This window comes from Alosa alosa, chromosome 7 (genome assembly GCF_017589495.1).
Source record: "Alosa alosa isolate M-15738 ecotype Scorff River chromosome 7, AALO_Geno_1.1, whole genome shotgun sequence".
Lineage (NCBI taxonomy): Eukaryota > Metazoa > Chordata > Actinopteri > Clupeiformes > Clupeidae > Alosa > Alosa alosa.
In genome coordinates this window covers 22,515,338-22,534,857 of record NC_063195.1, presented here as the reverse complement: position 1 = coordinate 22,534,857, position 19,520 = coordinate 22,515,338, and the positions used below count along the sequence as shown (strand labels likewise).

Sequence of the window (19,520 nt, the reverse complement as noted above, 5' to 3'; positions counted from 1 at the left end):
GAAAAGGGGCCCTCGAACTAGACACACACACTGAAAGATACTTCCTCTTTTACCTTGTGATATTATCACAGTCCGAAGACGAACACAAACAGGAGTAGCGATCTCAACTGTGTTAAAGGGAATCCCTTTGGACACCAGAGTAGTCACAAAACACACACCTCCTCTTTTACCCTGTGAAATCCTTACAGTCCGAAGACGAGCGCACCCACACTTACAGGAGTAGCAATCTCTACTGTGTTACGGGAGCCCCGTAGACACCAGAGTGGACACAAAATGCAACAGTATGTAGAGTGTAAATCTTCATCTCTGTGATTTTCATGATTTAATCAATGTGAGGTTTCAAAATAGTTCAAACTAGACACCAAGTGCCAAGTAGTTTAAGACAGACAGAATAAACAGCAACACTAAACGCCCCACTCACCCAGGGCAGACACCACGAGGGCGAAACAGCTGGCGATCCAAAGCATGGCCATCGTAGTGTGTCCACAGATGTACCACGGCACTGGAACCCTCTTCTGTTCTTATACCCTCTGACTGACGGGGGCTGTGTCTGATGACGCAGCACTGGCTGATTTGGGTGGGAAAGTATCAAGGTGCTACCTGCCAGGTGTTCCTATCTCACAACATGAACACATTTTTTTTTGCACTGTCAGTTACGGATAAAGGCAGACCAGAGGCCAGAGTAAACATGGACCAGCTTTAATGTATATCAAGATATGGGGCCCTGTCCTGACCTGAGGGGGTTGTGATTATGCTGTGGCCTTGTGTGCAAATGTTTGGTAACACCACTACTGAATGTTTTACCACCTTCAGTTAGTTGCTTTTTAGAAACCAAGTAATAGCAACAAGATCATTGTACATTTTGCCTTTACTCATAAAATAACAATTATTTTTTACACAGTGAGTTACACACATTTTAACAGTGTTGCCAGTGAGTTACTGTAAAAATACAAAAGTCTAACAGTGTACGGTTGGCGGTCCTTGGGTGACAATGACATACCTTACAGCTCAACATGCCGACCTATTAGCTGAGTTAGTTGTCTGACCCCATGCTGCGCGTGCACCCAACCTAGGCTCTGGATGATTACAAAAACATTGAAGGGGTATGTAACGATGAAAATGCAACTGTGAGATTTCAAATTCCAGACAGGGAAGTGACAGTGTAATGTGGTATGCACATGTGGAAATAATGCAATGACATGTTATAGTGAAAGTAGTAGCTGATATAGTAAAAGTGATTACCAGTGAGAATAGAATTCTGTTATATTCTTTGTTTGCCCAGGGTTGCATTCTGTCTTCTTCTTGTTGGAGCCATCTCCAAGGTCTGATGGGTGGATCAGGATCACAAATGAAACCATTTATTTCAAATGGTAGAGTAGCTTGTGAAACGGAATCTAATAGGCTGTTTCTGTAGCTGAAGGAAGTGGGCTGACTTGGGCATTTAACAGGATCCGAGTGCAGTTGCTCTGTGGATCCATCTCAAGGAATATCTCTATTAATAAAGGGTGCAAATCTGTCCGGACAGTGACAAAAGCACCGTAGAAAGACTCGGCCAGCTTGGGAAAAAAAGAGTCTCAAAATATCCAAATCTTAACCAGGCTCAAATGAAATCAGTAAAATCAGAAACAAATAATAATAAATAAATAAATGTACAGTACCCAATTGTACCTCATTTAAACAAAACAAGGACACCTCAAGGTCCAAAAGGTGATGACATCATGCTGAATCCTTCCCAAACCAACTCCTTAATTGGACTTGTAAAGTCTGCAGCTAAGTAAATCCTATGGTTCAATACCACTAAAACAAATAGCTCACTTTAATTTCCTTAATTTATATAGTGTCAATACAATTTTAAATGATCTTGAAGCAGCACTACAGCAGAAATGCTCTCGGGGTCCCCCTACAGTTTTCAAGTGTAAGTGTCTGTTATCACTGTAAATACTTGTAGCAGAAAAGATGCATGTGTTGTTTGTGTCTGTTGAGATTGAGTATGTCCCTGGCCAGATGTCAACATTATTTGCCACTTTTGACAGCTGGAATAAAAAGACCAATTCAGTATGGAAATACCAAACCTCACAGCAAAACATGCCTTGTACAACTGTAACATGAGAAAGAAACTTATAGAACCCCTGGTCACACATTATATAGAGGGAATGCATTGACGGCTGTCTGTAGAAAGAGAGCTCTGAATTCCTGTTTCCTGTACATACTATTTGTACATTCCCATTTTGATTTTGAGATTCAAATGGAATGCTGCCACTCATCTTTTTGCCACTCAGTGATAGTAATCACGGTGACTCATGCTGTGACATTGTGTGCATTCCCTCTGTAACATCATATCTTCAGAAACTGTTGCCATGGACATTCATGATCAATGTGTTATGGTTTAGCAGTCATCGTTCATTTAAATGTTTTTTTTCTAATGTTCATGAATACTATTTATGGACACTAGAATAGGGTTAACAGAAACGTTTTCTGAAACATTAACATTATGCAAAGCCAAAGTCAGAGTAAAATTCCTAATATTATAGGGAGATAATGATAGCAACCACAGCACATACAGTAATGGTCATAATGCAATCCATTTTTCTGAGGAGGCTATGTCAATGTGGCTTACGTGTAGATAGTTTATAGTCTAGAGTTTGTTTAAGAACACAAGTGGCATAAGTTGTTGCTGCAAGCATTGGTTTAATTGTGATGACCTGCAGAATCATCACCACCAAGCACTAGCTTAGAAACACAGAAACTTTCCACCTTTAAAAAGTAATCAAAGCACAAGAGAATATGGTTATAATATAGTAAAGCATTTACTTGGAATAGATTACATAACAAAAAGGGGGAGCACAGTAAACTAAACTAAGAGCAAAATATTGGAAAAAGAGAAAAAGTACGGTAAGGGAAAGAAAAATTAGAGGTTTATGTCATGCCACACATTCTTGCGAGTTGCCTTGCCATCTTCTCCCAGACCCAATGGTGTCGCATGGTTGCTCTTGTGCACAGGCTCCGTGGACGGCCCTTGTATAGTCAGGCAAGGAGGAGAGGAGGCAAAATAGTAAATAAAATGGATAAAAGGATAGGGTAGGTCAAGAGCATGCTGGAGGGAGAAACAATGAGCGACAGTAAAGTGGAGAGAAGAGGAAGTGAAGAAGAAGACGAAGCCGTAGGAAAGTCTCGATTTACGGGAGAAGCTATTTTTTTTATAAAAAGAGGAAGACCTCATCTGCTTAGAAATCACTGACTGCTTAAAAAAACATAAGTTACTGACATCATAGTGTGCATAAAAAGGTGCCTCCCACTCAGTGTTACAGAGATAAGTGTCTACAGAATGTTGAGTATAAAGAAAAGAACATGTTAAGAGAAACAAAAACTAAAACAGATCAAACGAACAGTCATGAACACAGTTCATACATGGAATTGGTGGGCTACAATAGTAGATTCATTAAAATACAATACAACAGCTCAGAGAGAAAAGGCAGTACAGCACAGCATTATGAAAGGCACTTTGTGTAGAAACTTTAACTTGTACAGCACGCATGGTCCAACACTCATGACAAATCCTGCAGTTTCCAGAAAAAGGATAACATGTGTTCACATAGCTAGGCAATGGAACGCATAGCAAGGAAGGTTCTCAGCCAGGTCATATATTTCCAGTGTGGCGTGTTTTACACGGTTCCTGTTTACACGGACCTGTTTGAATGTTGCACCTAATGAATGAGCATGTTAAGATGCTAAAGTGTTGCCCTATTGTGCATAAACAAGATATTCAGTGCCCGAGTGAACATGAAAGATGCATATAACAGATGATGCCGAGCTGACACTCCACCAGAAATATATGAGCTGTCTAAAGAGTCTTCTGTGGAATACAGTCAACTAATACATCTCTAAATATAATAATAAGACATTTTAATTAATGCAAAGAATGGAAATTCATATTAATGAATATAATTAAATATATTATACATTACTTTATTTCTACTGAAGTAAATTTATCCTCTGGGAGCACACATATACACCTAGAGCAGTGGGCAGCCATTGATCCAGCGCCCATGGAGCAGCTTGAGTTCAGGTGACTTGGTCAAGGGTGCCTCCACAGATGTGGATGTTGGAGAATTCTATTCAATCACTATCCCCACCCACATTTGTCCCACCAGTCAGGGATCAAACCATGGCCGGATCTAGAATAGGGCTGGGAGGGGCAATGCCCCTCCAAATATTTCTTCTGCCCAACCTAATTGGTCAATTTTGATTTGCAACTATTGAATCTGCCAATCACACTTTTCTAATTCGTCCTGACTGAATTCCGAGGGTGCTGATTTGCTGGTTGGATAGTATAAAAAGCAGACGTGTTCCCCTATCATTCCACACTGAGTGCATCACTTTCTGTTTCATACTTCAGTAGAGAGGGCTTAGCTATATTTCCATAAAGGTTATAGGCTACTAGATGTAATATAGATTCTTGTTGCTGGTTTAAATAAAGACCTTTTTTGTATTATTCTCGTTTGAATAAGGTTTGTTTTTAGCTAATGTGCATGTTAGCTTTCTAAGGTGATCTAGCCAGTTAGTTTGTTAACATTGGTCATTCCTTAACTGTGTTATAAGCAGGGTGGAATTTTTACGCCCACGCCGCTGCCCCTTTGGCGCTGGGTCGTGATGTCCCTTTGAAAATCGAGGTTCACAGGCCACTGTGGCCTTGGTGCCCATTTCTTTCTATATTCTGCTTTGCATCCGACTAGCGATTTTTATTTAGCCTATGGCCTGATCAGTGGTGGGTAGTAACGCGTTACAAGTAACGCAAATGAGTAAAAAAAGTACTTTTTTCGGGTAAATAATACTTTCCACGCTCCTTTTAAGGCTGTAATTTTACTCTTACTGAGTAAATATTTGAACTAGAATTGTACTTTTACTCAATTACATTTTCCATTGGGCCTTCATTAAAATGAGTATTTCGATAGAAGTAGGCTACACATATCTTCGTTGACTGGAATACAAGCATACAGTTAGCTTACCCTCCCTAGGTTGCAACATTGTTAAGCATTACACAGCAGAGTAGACGAAATCGGCTGTTACGTTGGTACTGAGGACTAGAAACGCCATGGATGCAGAGATGAACGCTAGTAGCCTACTACCAAAGCAGCCCCTACTCCCATGGTCAACGCCTGGGCCACATCTGCAACACTGTTCCGGCCCCATGCTAAGGAAGGGAGACAACCGTATAATGAAAGGAATGTGTCAGCCTAAGCATAACAATATCAGCCTTCAAAATGTTGAGGTAAATCATCATTATTTTCTATCAGTGGTTCTCGTAGTGCTACTTAGCGAAGCTAGTCCTAGCTGTAGCAGCTATTCAACTGAAACAAAGGCTATTTCTTGACATAACTCAGGGTTCTCCAAAAACGGTGCCCTTGAAAGCACCATGTAGCCTGCGGGATGCCTTTACGGAGCCCACAGCGACTTTCTAAAAATAGCCAACAAGTCAAGCCTGCAGATCACGCCTAAAACATCCTCCATTGTGGATTTTTAAATAGATATTTAATTGTAGACCATACATCTGTAATATTTGGCTATATTAGCTTGCTCATCTGGTGTAGCCAATGCTATTATCTCTGCAAAAGTTCTGTTGCTATTCCTCGTGGTCCATACGGTTCATGCATGATTGTTCAAGGACTGAAAACAATTGCTTTTTGGTCAATGGCCCTTTCTCCTCCGTAGAGCCTACTGGTGTAGCAATAGCTGTTGAAAATCTTGTGGCATGCATACCAATAGGACTGTCAGATCATGGAGAGATTTCAGATGTGCAATAAGGCGCCTCTTCATAAGTTAGTCTGGTGTTGGTGATTGCTATTGAATGTCACAACCGAATTGTTCAATGAAATCAGAACTTAAACAACCTCTGAATTATGAATGGTGGGCATGCTATTTGTAATCTACATTATTAATTGCATTAAAGATGGCTTTTTTTCGTTTAAAAAATTAGATCAAATTCCTCATGGAAACTTTGAATTGAACTAACTGAACAAAAACGGTCAGAGTTGCATATTGATATTGATGTATTGAAGAATCAGATGAAAATACAGTTGCCTAATACATAAAGGCTCATAGGCCTACATAATATTGATAACTTAAATGTAAAAATCACAATGGTCTATTATTTAGGAGGATCACCCTCGCAAAAAAAGAAGTGAGGGTCTGTTTGTTTCAAATGAGTAGCCCTATGATTTTGGATTCTTCAGGTAGCCCTCAATCCCAAAAAGGTTGGAGACCCTGGTATAACTAGTAGAATGTATGCTTCAGGAAGGGTTGACAACACAATGTAACTTGCTGATTATATGCAGCAATTATTGTTTTTGTCGATTAACCAAAATGTAATAGTTGGTAACTTGTTCCAGCTATCATCTCCCTCTACCATTCTCTCTCTCTCTCTCTCTCTCCCTCCTTTGGTAGTTGTGTTTCAATTTGATTCCTTGAAATGCGCCACTGACAGGTGTCATTCTGGGGGTCATTTCTAGAAAAGTTAGCAACGACGTTGCTCAACCACCATGGTACGACACTACGCGCTCGGCCGGAGTTCGCATCCTGTCTCTTTTTTTCATCTCTGAGTAAGAGTAGGCCTACGATACACAGTAGGGTTTGACCATACATATAGTTACTCTACATCGAGAGACCATAGGTACAAGACATCAGTCAAAACAATTTAATCCCACGGTCACACTAGTTCACCTGCAGGTAGCGAGAAGCAAGAGGACAATCTCACATCATAAGAAAAATCGAACCTACAACGTTGGGACAATAAGTCATCTGCTTTAGCCACTACACCATTTATCACTACTGTTATAAGGGTCTGGGAAGATTATAATACTAAAAGCAAGGCAATACTTGAATTAACATAAATAGCAAGAATGAGCCAAGTAGGGGAGTCAGTGTCTTAATCAAAATTAAGCTACAGGATAGATCAATCATTGAGTCACGAGATAAACATCCACTTCGCAATATTTGGTTAGGCGGTTGTGATTTTTGGTTGGGCCTCGACACCAACAGGAACTACCAAGGAACAACACAAGTCGCGACTGCCTAGGGGCAGTAGTTCAAACGACCAAACTTTATCCTTGTTTGCGATTGAGAGTTCGAACTACCCTTTCTAGAAACACCAAATCCAAGAACGATGGAACGAACTACCAAGGTTGCTTTCTAGAAACGACCCCCTGATTGGTTTAAGCACCAGGCGCCTGGTTTTTGCACCAGGCCTGGACGCTTGATAACAAAAAAGTGGGACTGGACAAACCCCTAAATGTATTTAAGCTATCCGCAAGTGACCATGTGTTTTTAGATCACCAAAATAGGGCCTGTTATGTCTTTTTCACTGATCCAAGCACATCAATACAAAAATGAAAAGTAACTTGTAATTTGAGTAGTTTCATAACAAAGTACTTTTTACTTTTACCGAAAGTAGGTTTGTCCAATTGAATATTTTACTTTTACCAAGTATATTTTGAAGGAAGTAAATGTAATTTGTACTTCTGAGTATAGATTTTCAGTACTCTACCCACCACTGGGCCTGATTAAGCTTTTAGCATTCACAACGCAAATTCATTTAGCCTATGTCTTTTACGCGCAGTGGAGAATGTGACAGCAGCACGGAAAGAAAGAAAGGAGTCCCAATTCACCCATTCTTTGCTGAAATAGCCTACTCTTCACAAAGATATTACATGTATCACATCACACCTAAAGAGCTTTTTCTCAGCTTTTAAACGATGTTGGCCGCAAGTTGTGGTAAACGGTTTTGCAGAAAAGTAACTTTAATTTATCATGTTACATTCTGCGCCATCTCCCTACCCATTCATCTTGTTGGAATACTTCTCGCTAATTTTTCCTAACACATGACAAACCATATATTAGAAGAAACAGCAGACCTTACCTAATAAAAGGTGTAAAGCATTCCCTACAGTTAGCCGTTCTAGAGTAATCCGGTTTTACATTTGCAGCAATGTCTAAATGCATGTCTCCAACTTTGGGCTTCAGGTTTCAGAGTGTGTTTAAATTGTCCAATACATGATTTCATAACAGGCCAAATACAAAAATAAATGTTACAAAATATCGCTTCTAGATATCTGTAAATATTAAAATCAGCTGACTTAAGAGTTTGTCAAAGTAGCCTTAATGATGACAAAATGCTAAGCATGCATGTAGACTACAGTTGTTGAGTTTCTTAAAGCTGAACTGTGCTTTAATTGTTCAATACATGATTTCATAACAGGCCACATAGAAAATAAATGTTAAATATAGCCTAGATATCTGTAAATATTAAAATCAGGTCTATGATTAACAGTTCTATGTAATATGTCATGTTTGCTATTAGATACGGGTTTTAAGGTGAAAAGTAAGGCATTTGTAGGTGAAACTGAGCCGGGGGGGTATTCATTGTGCCCACCCCAAATTTCTATTTGCCCAATCTGAGCAGCCTAGATCCGGGCCTGGAACAAACCACCCTTTGGTTACAAGTCTGATTTGCTGACCAGTGGGCCACAGATACCCAATCTGTTGTCATGCATCACAGTCCGTTTCTTTATGCTACAATTTCTATTTCTATTCCAAGACGTCTTACTGATGTTAAATGATAATAAACTGATGTCCTAGGTCATATTGTGAAATCAATATAGAAGACCTTTCACAGTGGAGTGAAGGAATTCACTCTGATTCATATCCAGAAACTCCAGACCATCCTTCAAACCATCTCTGAACCTTTTGACGGGAGTCTTCCCTTTCTCTCTCATCAGCATCTGACGAAGGACCTGCAGATTGTTAGATGTTATATGAGGTGTCCTCTGACAAAGGTGCTATTGATGCTGTATTTTGTTGCCTTTTTATCAGTTATTCTACCATTTTAATAATATGCATTCATTACAAAGATGTACTAAGCCCCTGGTGATTTTTTGTCTGAGCTCCTTAGTGTTCCCTTTCAATATAAATGTGCATTCCCTCACAATACTTATTTAATTCATATTGCAATACAGTTTATTTTGTGAAATAATGCAAACAAGGAGATTTAACGTAATAGGTCTTAAATTCAAATGCTGGGCAAAGTGCGAAGTCAGTCAATGAGTAAAGTGTTTTGTGCTAAATTTATCATGTGGCATGTGAGAGCTTCAAGGTACCCACCAATGTTTACATAAATTAGCTTTAGTTACTTTTGACTTTTCACTATGCCTGGCACTGAAGTTAGAGCCCAAGATCTATATCAATGACAATTCTTTCCTTGTGAAAGCTCACCGTATGATTCTTGGAGTTGTAACAAAATTCCACGGACTCTTTCCATGATCATGGCCTCTCGTCTCCCCCACTCACGTGCAAAGAGCTCTGTCATTTCATCAGTGAGATTCTGGAGTTTGTCTGCATGTCCTTGAAGCTGACATTCAGGCTGTCTCTCATTCCCACCTTCTAATGTTATTAACATGGAACAAATAGTATTTATGGGAGAATTCATTAGATTATACTATTATTGGACAAAATGGCAATATGAACTGCTGGTAAAATTAAAACCAGAATAAAGTGCAAAGACAACCTGTAGTCACTTTCGATGGCACATTTATCTCAGATGTATGTGCACTGATTTTCCTCTTCTTCTGCGGTGGCTCATTTTCATGAACTGAAAATTCAGTTGTCAACATGTAAGAACAGTGTCTGTGTGGTTTAAAGGTACACTATGCAAGATTTTCACCTTTACAAAGTCAATTTGATGGTAAACGAACTTGTAATAGGATAGACGTAGCGAGTCCCTACCGAGAAAACCAGCCCTGCAATTTCTAAGAGCGGTGCCCCGCAAAATCTTGTAAGAATTGTGAAACATTATCTTGTCAGTAGATATAGCTCTTTGGAGATAGTTTTTGCCTGTTGTTAATCCTTTACCTCCACAACAAAAGCATTTGCATTGTGTACAGGGGGGATAAGTCGAGATGAGCTTGCCATTTACGTAAGGGATAAAGTATAGAACGCCGGTCATTACAGGGAAAATAAGTCCCGACACCCTGAAGGTAATGACCGGCGTTCTATACATTATCCCGCTTATTATACGGCTACTTGCCAAAACGAAATAATAAACTCCCCACGATATGACTTTAGCCTACATAACCTAGCCTATTTGTTACCGTTCATCGTGGCATTTGCTGAGAAACAAATAGTTCGCAACAACACACGCTGCTGAACTTGAATCAAACATTCTTTAGAACACAGCTGATCAACCGTCTGCTTTCACGTTTGAATGAAGTTCCAGTCCTTGCGTAGTGATATGAAAGACGTATCAGAAGCACAAAATCCGTTGCCATTGACAGCGGTAATTAAATGTTTGCAGCGGTAATTACATGAATTTATTTACCGCTAGAACTTTGGGAAATCCCATTCAAGTCAATGGAGCGTTCTACTAGCATTGTGAAGAGCCGTATAATAAAACAGAGTAACATATACATTGTGACTCTAGTGGGAGCTCTACAGTCGCCAAAAATAGCTAAACCTGTATAGTGTACCTTTAGGGTCCTCATTGGAAATGTTGTGTATGTCTCACCCACATATTCCAAACGGTAGCTGAACAGTAAAGTAAACTGGGCTTTAGGGTTATCTGACCTCAGGCTTTGTAAAGCCAGTTAAGATCATGTTAACTAGAATAAAACAAATTAAATAAAATGTAACTGAGGCACCATGAAGGCTTTTCCCTGCATTTAAATATATTTTCAGAAAGCTTAAATACACTTCACATGTGAGCAGACATACAGTACCTCTCAAGCTCTAAACAATCCTCAGATACGAATGATTTACTCACAGTCAGGACGACCTCCTCCACTCTGGTTTCCTTTCAGCTCAGGATCAAACATCTGCTTCCACATATTTTTAATCTTCTCCTCCAGCTGTCTGTCCAGCCTTTTCCACTCATGATACAGTGGATTCACAACCTCCATTTTTGCCCCCTCTGGTTCCTTGTCTGTTTCCTTAGACTTGGTTTTCCATTCTTCAGTATTCGGGCTGTAGAGACTGTTGCCTGCTACCATCTCCTCTACCTTCTCTAGAAGCTCTCTAACCTGAGAGCCGTCTCCTCTGTTTACATTGTCAAAGACATGGTACCTGTTCCCACATTTCTCCACAAGCCACCGGAGGGGTTCTCCCTCACTCTCAATGTGCTCCTCGATGCTTGTACCTCCCAACTGATCGCCCCAAGTAAAGAGTATGAGTGTGTGTCTCCAGACCTGCTCTCCGAATATCTTCATGTTATCTTGAATGATTTTCTCTGATCCTCCAGGAAGGACACATCTGCAGGAACCACCAGGAGGAAGGCATGGGGATGCTTAGAACCCAGGGTCAAGCTCTTCTTCAGTTCCGTCTTAACACTTTCAGGGGTGTTCTTGGCTGGGAAATACTTCCACCATCCTGGGGTGTCAATCACTGTGACACACCGCCCTTCCACCTTTCCCGATTTTATGTTAGACTGAACAGTTATGCTCCGAGTGACCAATACCTCTTTGTCCAGGATGGTGCTTCTTACCGAACTTTTTCCAGAAGACACCCAACCAAGCAAGACAATTCTCATTTCTGTTAAAGGCTTCACTTCACCTGAAACAATACAAATGCAACAATTGCTTATAGCACACAAAACACAATGAGACAGTCATTCTCATACGATGAAGGTCTATAAAAAACATATTGTAATTACATTTGTCATGTCAGTGGTTGCAAAAGCTTGCATAATTATTTGTGTAATGCCTTTCAACATGCAGGTAGGTCACATACAGTAGAAAACATATGAAACAGATAGTCTTAATATTATTAGAACAAGCCTGGTTAACATGAACATGTAATGGGAAATTCACATTCAGAATACAACAAGTCATGCGCATCTAGGATGCTAGTATGTTCTATTTACTAAACACCTTTCCAATACTCAACCCTCCTCAGTGTCCACATTACTCTGTCTTCTCAGAGCACATAGTCCTTGTATCTCAAGGGGTTTCCAGATGTTCGATCTGGTCCTAGTGTGCAGTCCTTCTGTGCCCTGTGAACCCTCTGTTACCACTGCCCCCTCTGCGACTTGTTGTTCTGTGTTTCAGTGGAAGGCTCTGGATCCCAATCACTGTCCAGAGTGGTATGTTCTCCAGTTGGAGATATCTCAAGTTGTTCTGGTACAGGACAATGTCCCTTTGGTTCCCTCTGACATGTCTTTCCATTCAATAGAATTACATAGGAGCGTTCACTGAGTTGATCTATGCATTCCCAGGGACCACCGCTTGTCTTGGTCCTTGGGGTGAAGAAAGGACTCTCACCGTCTGCCCCTTGAATGATAGCAGTCATTCCATGCCGAACATCATAGTGCTGTTTCACTGTTCGTCCCTACCAGCTTACTTTCAGTGACATTCTGTATCACTTTGGGCTTTAGTTGTGTGTTTCTCCTGATGGGCAGGGAGTGTATGCGGTCCGTCGGGACATGAGCCTTTGTACTGGGGAGCTACCCAGTCCTTCCGTTGGAGTGTTCCCTCCATGCCAGAACAACTTTCCATGGGTCACTCCAGGTATGCCTTTTTGAGCAGCGTTTTAGCGTTTTGACAGCGATTCACTTTTTTTTCCGTTGCTCTGGCTGTGATAGGGGATGACATGTCATGCTTAAAGTCCCAGTCCTTGGCAAAGAGCTGAAAGTCCATTCCTGAAAACGGTGGGCCATTGTCAGTGAAAACGATGTGGGGGGAGTTCCATGTCTACTGAATTGTCTCTTGCAGCAGTCAGCTAACAGTGGATCTTGGTGTAGTCTGTCAGTTCTTCCAGCTCCCAATAGTCAGAATAGTAATCTACCATGATCAGGTATGTGTTTTTTTGTTTAGAGAGAACAAATCCATTCCCACTTTAGACCATGGGAGGCGAGGAACTTGATGGGGTACTAGTGTTTCTTTCTGTTGTCGCCGTTGTACAGAGTTGCAGGTGGAACAGCTGTTGATGAAGTTCACTTATATCGCCGTCATGTCTGGCCAGAAGACAGTCTCATGAGTTTTTCGGAGGCTGGCCTCTATTTCTGAATGGCCGTGTGAATCTTTGTCAAGAACTTCGGGCGCAGCATTGCAGAATGAGTACTCTGTTCCCTTTGAAAATGAGGCTGCCTTGTCTATCATGAGTTCGTCTTTGTATGTCCAGAAGGCTGTAGTGACTGTCCCTATGTCTTTTTTTATTCTCAGGCCAGCCTCTGTTGATGCTTGCCTGTGAAGTGTCTGAAGCACTGGGTCTTGTGTTGTATTGCATCTTGATAGTCTCTAGTGTCCGAGTGGGTGAAGTTTATATCACAGGCATGACTCACTTGTTCCAGCTCTGGCTGGGTGAGACCCATGGCATAGACTGTAGTCGGGGTTTGCATCTGGGCATGTTCTGTATTCGGTAGAGGTGCCCTGAACAGGAAGTCTGCGATGTGTAGCTCCTTGCCTGGCTTGTAGATCACTCTGAGCTGGTATCTCTGTAGCCTGAGCATCATCCGCTGTAGCCTCTTTGGTGCTGAAAACAAGGATTTTTTAAAAAAATAGTTTCCAATGGTTTATGGTCGGTATGAACCGTGACATATTCTCTGCCAAGCAAGTATTGGTCAAACTTATCACATGCAAAGACAATGGCCAGGCATTCTTTTTCAATTTGCGTGTATCTTTGTTCTGTGTCCGTCAGTGTTCTCGATGCAAACGCGACTGGCTGCCCATTCTGCAGAAGGACCACTCCCAAGACTGTCTCACTAGCATCACCCTGCAGAGTGACTTCTTCCTGGAGGTCATAGTATTTGAGGACTGGGTGATGCGTGATTAGGCGCTTAATGGTCTCTAGCGCTGCATCGTGCGCTGGCAGCCATGTCCAGTCTACATCTTTTGTCGGTCAGACGTCGGAGAGGTTCGCACACATCTGATAGGCTAGGGAGAAACTTTGATAGATAGTTCACAAACCCCTAATAGTCTCTGGAGACTTGACATCTGTTGGTGTCTGCATGTTCTGCACTGCTGTAATTTTTGTCAGGATCTGGGCCTTGGGCCCTCTGATATGAAGCGACCCATGTATGTGACACTGGGAAGTTTCAGCTTCAGCTTTTTTTTTGTTGAGCTTCAAGTTGACTTCTCCTGGCTCTTTGTAATGGGGCTTCAGATTGTTGTCATGGTCTGCCACAGCTTCCTCATTGGTATCTCCACATCCATACACCAAGATGTCATCCGCTATTACGCTCACCCCTTTCAGGCCCCGAAGTGCCTCGTGTTGCCGCCTTTGATATTCCTCCGCTGCTGGTTTTATGCCGAATGGCATTCTCACCCATCTGTATCGTCCTATCGGGGTCCAGAATGTGGTTAGATAACTGCTCACTTGATCTAGTCGCACTTGCCAATAGCCATCTTTAGCATCTAATACTGAGAATATCTTGGCCTTTGCTAAGTCCGGCAGTATTTCTTCTACTGTGGGCATCTGGTAGTGTGATCTCAGTGGGGCCTTGTTCAGTGGACCCGGGTCCAGGCATATACGTAGCTTGTCTTTCTTCTCCGTCCCCACCATGTTACTGATCCAGGGTGTCGGCTCTGTGACCTTGGCTATAATCCCTTTCTGTTCCATTTCCCTTATGGCTGTGGTTACTCTGTCTTTTATCGGGATTGGCGTCCGCCGCGGCAACTGCTGCACAGGCCTCACCTTGTGGTCTATCTCCAGGTGTAACTTACCCCTGAGGCATCCCAGTCCGTAGAAAACGTCCTCATATGCTGAGACGATTTCTTCTGCTGTTTTGGGTGTGACTGTGTCTGGGAGATTGTGGGTGTTGACACTATGTATGACATGCTTGGGGTCTATGTGGATTAGGTCCAGTCTCTGGCAGGTGTCGGCTGAGAGTAACGGTATGTGATGTCTCCATTATCTGAAACTTGAGGATGTGTGTGCCAAGCATGTTCTGCTTTAAGCTCATATTGTCCTCTGGGTCTTATCAATGTGCCATCATAGAATTTCAGCATTGCTTTACTGGGTACCAGGGCTGGGTTACCGTCTTGTAGTATGCGTTGTAGGTCGGTTAGAGCCCATTACATTGACCGTAGATCCAGTGTCAACTGACATTTTTAAAGTCTGTCCGGGATCATAGTCAGTGACTCTTCATTTGTGTGTGGCTAGCTTGAGATTTACAAACCATTTGTTTGGAACATTGTCTGAACAGTTCACTTGACATATGTACCACATTATCTGATTCTTCTGACTGGCTGTCATCCTCTACAAGATTTCCCTGAGGTTTGTTTTGTTGCACTCCTACACACCCGTGCAAAATGATTTCTTTTCCCACATACCTTGCATGTGACTCCATATGCAGGGCATTTTGCTCTTGCGTGCATTGATCCACAGTATTGACAGACTGATTCTTTATCTTGCCTCTGTTTGTTGTTACCGATCCCACATTGTGTTGTTTGGGCCCTTCTGGAGTGCGTGGTTCTGACTAACGCTCAATGGAGGGCATATCTGTGGCTTGACTCTGAATTCTGTGCCGGGATGTGTAATGTACTGATTCTTGTTCTCCTCCTATTTTCTTAATTTGGAGTAGTGTTTGTTCACTGGACACATGGTAATAGCTTTTCGTCCAGGGGTGAGATTGGGTTCTCTAAGCATCGTGCCTGTCGCTTGAATCCTTTGTGCCAATGACAAGTCTATCCCTAATGAGGTCTTCCTTAAGCGCGCCAAATTCACATGTGTCTGCTAAGCTTTCTCCGCTTTGGCCACATACTGCTCTGTTGTTTCACACTGGCTTTGTTTTCTGCAGTCATTAAACACAAATCTTTCATTTATCACATTTCTGTTCAGCTCAAAATGTTTCTGAAGCGCATCTAATATTTTAAATTCAGGATCCTCCCTGTCTGTATCTTCCATGTGCAGGTGCCTTTGAAGCTGGTGACATTCCTTACCCATGATTGTCAATAGAGTTCACACTCTTATTTTTCTTATCTTTTCTTGTCAGTCTATTCTTGATCCTGCAATTTTCCACTGTGCCGGGAAGAAAAATCAGTTATTATAGACATCACCTTTCATATCCATTGACTCCGGGGATGCTTTGGAATGTTGTGCATAATGCTGCTAGCTTGTTTAGCTGTTAGGTGCAGCTAACGTTTTAAGGGCTAAATCTGATGAATCCGCTCATAAAACTCTTCCACTCATAAAAAGCAAGCTTTCTTCAGGTCCCTAATTTCTGACACAATGTTTAGTGTTCTGAAATAAAGGAGGCTTGTAGTAACAACTATGGGCTAGGTTTAATGCAGCACGCAACAATACATCGATACCTGGCTTTCCTCCCATTGCTTATTCTTACATTCCCTCTACGACCTAACCATTACTTGTGAGAGGCCTCTAAGCATGCATCCGATGGCGGATAGTTTATCGAACACTTTCGTTAAGGGTTTTAAACTGCTTCTTACGCCCGGCTCTGCCATTATACACCGTTTGCAACAATTGCTAAGCGTTTAGCCTACCTCTGTACTGTGGATGCAGGATGTAAACTTATCCTGCTTCGGTCGAAGGGTGCGATACACTGAACTTTTACAAGCGGGATATTCTTCCACCACAGGCGGTAAGGGGCGGGCAGAAGTCTTCATTCACCCTGTAATGAGTCATTTAAACATATACCGACTTACGAAGATGAGTAATTAACACGAAAACGTTGCCTGGTGTCCCTTTAACATGCAGTTGTTAATTAACCCATTTGATAAAATTTGATATACTTTTGCTTATGGATTTGGTTAAAACAAGCTCACCGTGTTGCTCCAGCATTTGTCTTTGCTCAGTAATACGATCCTGCCTGGATGTAGCTCTCAATTTCACTGCAGAATTTTTCTCTTCAACCTCTTTTAAAGTCTCCCTGTCAATTTGGAAGTAGCTGCCGCTGTTAGCCGCATACACAGCCTCTAACTTATTTACCAGATCAGTGACCTGGTCAGGATCTTTGCTGTGGCTGTCAACAACGTGGTACCTGTTCTCACATCTCCCTATCACCCATTTCAGAGCATCTCCCTCACTCTCAATGTGCTGTTCTATGCTTTTACCCTTCAGAGAATCTCCTCTGGTAACGACTACTATGGTGTGTCTCCAGATATCCTCTCCAAACAGATTCAAGTGCTGCTCTACAACCTTCCTTTTTTTCTCAGTGAATGGGGCATCAGTTTCGACTGTCAGAAGGAAGGCATGTGGTCCGGGTGCACACAGACACACACTCAACACTAGGTCTTGCTTCACCAACTCTGCTGTGTCTGTCAGCAAATAGCCCGTCCACCAACCAGGCGTGTCAATCAAGGTGAGCCTCCTGCCACTGATGTCACCCTCTCTTTTCAAACAACGAGCATCTCGCCCTCCTCCTCCGGGTTCCTGGCTTAGCACGGTGTTGATCAAGGACGTCTTGCCTGACTGGTATCCACCCAGCACAACCACTCGCAGCTCTGCAACAGACATACAGACAACATTATTTTACATAGAATAATCAGTCCAAGCAATTGGTTGTTTTAGTCATATCAGAATTTAAAATAAACAGACAAGCATACTTGAACAAATGAGTGTTCATATATAATGTATACGATATGTAGAATCTGTACAATGCTTTTAAATATTGTTTACAGTATTTACAATTTGACAAATTGACACAATTATCTTAGATTTAGATTGGCAGGACACAATTCAAGATCCCTACAGACAAAATATGGTGACTTACCACCCGGATCAAGTTGGTCTTGAGACATTTTCTCCTTGTCTTAATCCCTGAAATCTACTCTGAGCATCAGTGTTAAAACTAGATCAAAGCCCCTCAAATGTCTCCTCCACACTAACATATGAAAGTTCAAACATTCAGTTTATGGACTTCTCCTTTCTCTGGTGTGGTGCATAACAAATAAAGCTAAAGTGACCTGTCTCTTTTAGACTGAGGGTTCATAAACCAGATTGACTGCATGTCAGAGCAACCTTACATCTGAATAGGGAAAGAGATGCCAACAAATGATTAGGCCCACAAGTTGTTCACTCCAATTTTACAGGTCACTTGCTGGTCATAGCACAAGCAACCAGGAGGAGATAGATAGAATACCCACTGCCAGTGACAGATGACATTTGAATGAAAATACAGTTTTGATTGGTCAGCTGTCAAAACTGTGTGACGTAGCCAGTTTTTCCCTAGAAGCTGAACATTTCTTAACTTTAAAAACAGCTCTAAGCTATAGAAAAAGCTGAGGACTTTTTTGAAAACACAGTCTATGATTATAATGTAAAATGGACGCCTAGTCTGAACATAGCCTATGAAGTAAAAACAATAACAAAACAAGGTTAGTTCATTTGGAGTGTTCAAAACAGTATACACACAAAACAACTGTAAATGCCTTCAAAAATTGTGTTAAAAATAGCCATTTGTTTTGACGTGATTCCATGCCCCTTGTGCTACAGAAGGTTTAAGAAGGTTTTATAAGCAGGGGTGCCAATAATTGTGAGCAACATGTTTTTGCTAAAAGTATTTATTTCTTTATGAGATTTTCCTTTTTCTCAAAATAAATGTCTTTCCCTTCAAGGTTGGATTTTTCCTATTTTTGTTCATTGTGAGATTACAATAAATCACCAACATATTTTTTTTTTTATACCAGTTTGTAGTCAACTTTAGCAGAGGTGCCAATAATTCTGGAGGGTACTGTATACACAAAACAACTGTAGATGCTTTCAGAATTGTTTTAAAAATAGTTAAAAATTGTGTTATTATTTGTTTTGACGTGATTCCATGCCCCTTGCACTACAAGCTAAGCTTTTCTGTAGTTAATGCAAAAATGGTCTAGCTCAAAACTACTCTGATTAACATATTTTTGCTCCCCGGCGAAAGTGTGAACTCTTTATCATCCATAGAGCTTATAGGTTGTTTTTTATTCTGGTTTATCCCTTTAAGGAGCCCAGCCACCCTAGCCAGAGTGTTTCAGCTGCTGCCATATTCTTACCGTGTGGTTTGAGATGTTCCCCTTGTGCCATTTTGTTCATTCCTCTTGCCTTCTTATAATCCTTTTTGCTTCTTCAACACAATGATGTTCAAAGTCAAGTTTCAACTAGCTCTGCTGGTGTGAATATTCCTGAATGTTTATAGTATACCCGTATTGTTAAACCAGTTCCAGGACTAAAGTTTGGGCCCACACTGTGTGTGTCAAAACAAAACAAAGGAGAAAAATCAAAACAAACTTATCTAGCACATGATGGATCCAGAGTAATTTATTTTTTGACATCCTATTGGATCTTTAAAACACTTTTGCTTTTAATTGTTCTGCTGCTATTATGTGTGGGCCAATTTTATACAGAATATGCAATTCTAGAGTTGCATTGTTCCATCAGGTTGATTTTCTCACACCCCTACTGTCTTGTCTGTCTTATCGCCACCATCTGTCTCTGTCTGGCACACTGCTTCACACAAGGGTTGAATTAAGGACAGGAAAGAGGGGCAGAATGGGACACTATTATTTTTAATTGTTGATATTGGATTTTATTATTGATGTTATGTTATA

The 19,520-nt window shown here is 41.3% G+C and overlaps 2 protein-coding genes across 5 annotated transcripts in view; both read right to left on the bottom strand.

Moving 5' to 3' along the window:
• The window catches only part of LOC125297880 (chymotrypsin-like protease CTRL-1), a 5,209-nt gene extending 4,731 nt beyond the window's left edge, over positions 1-478 (bottom strand). The window contains exon 1 of the mRNA XM_048248428.1: positions 422-478. Within this exon, the coding sequence (XP_048104385.1) occupies positions 422-473 (52 nt within the window). The 5' untranslated portion in view covers positions 474-478. The remainder of the gene's footprint in view (positions 1-421) is intronic.
• Positions 479-1,283: 805 nt separating this feature from the next.
• On the bottom strand, positions 1,284-19,069 carry LOC125297879 (GTPase IMAP family member 8-like). Of its 4 annotated transcripts, XM_048248425.1 has the most exons (7): positions 18,966-19,069; positions 16,761-17,438; positions 10,808-11,592; positions 9,557-9,640; positions 9,265-9,432; positions 8,660-8,786; positions 1,284-1,324 (listed from the first exon to the last, which is right to left on the bottom strand). In XM_048248425.1, exons 1-3 carry the CDS (start codon positions 19,003-19,005, stop codon positions 11,246-11,248), a joined length of 1,065 nt encoding a protein of 354 aa, XP_048104382.1. In that variant the 5' UTR covers positions 19,006-19,069; the 3' UTR covers positions 1,284-1,324; positions 8,660-8,786; positions 9,265-9,432; positions 9,557-9,640; positions 10,808-11,245. The 4 variants fall into 4 exon arrangements, with proteins under 4 accessions (XP_048104382.1, XP_048104380.1, XP_048104384.1 ...); XM_048248423.1 differs by lacking the exon at positions 1,284-1,324 and having other exon boundaries at positions 8,296-8,786; XM_048248427.1 differs by lacking the exons at positions 1,284-1,324; positions 18,966-19,069 and adding an exon at positions 17,708-17,798 and having other exon boundaries at positions 8,296-8,786.
• Positions 19,070-19,520: the final 451 nt, after the last annotated feature.

Coding starts and splice junctions, on each gene's coding strand:
- LOC125297879 (XM_048248425.1), bottom strand. CDS start 19,005: ATGAACAAAATGGCACAAGGGGAACATCTCAAACCACACG. Junction 17,439..18,965: donor GGAACATCTCAAACCACACG/GTAAGAATATGG, acceptor TGTCTGTTGCAG/AGCTGCGAGTGGTTGTGCTG. Junction 11,593..16,760: donor ACAAATGCTGGAGCAACACG/GTGAGCTTGTTT, acceptor GTATTGTTTCAG/GTGAAGTGAAGCCTTTAACA.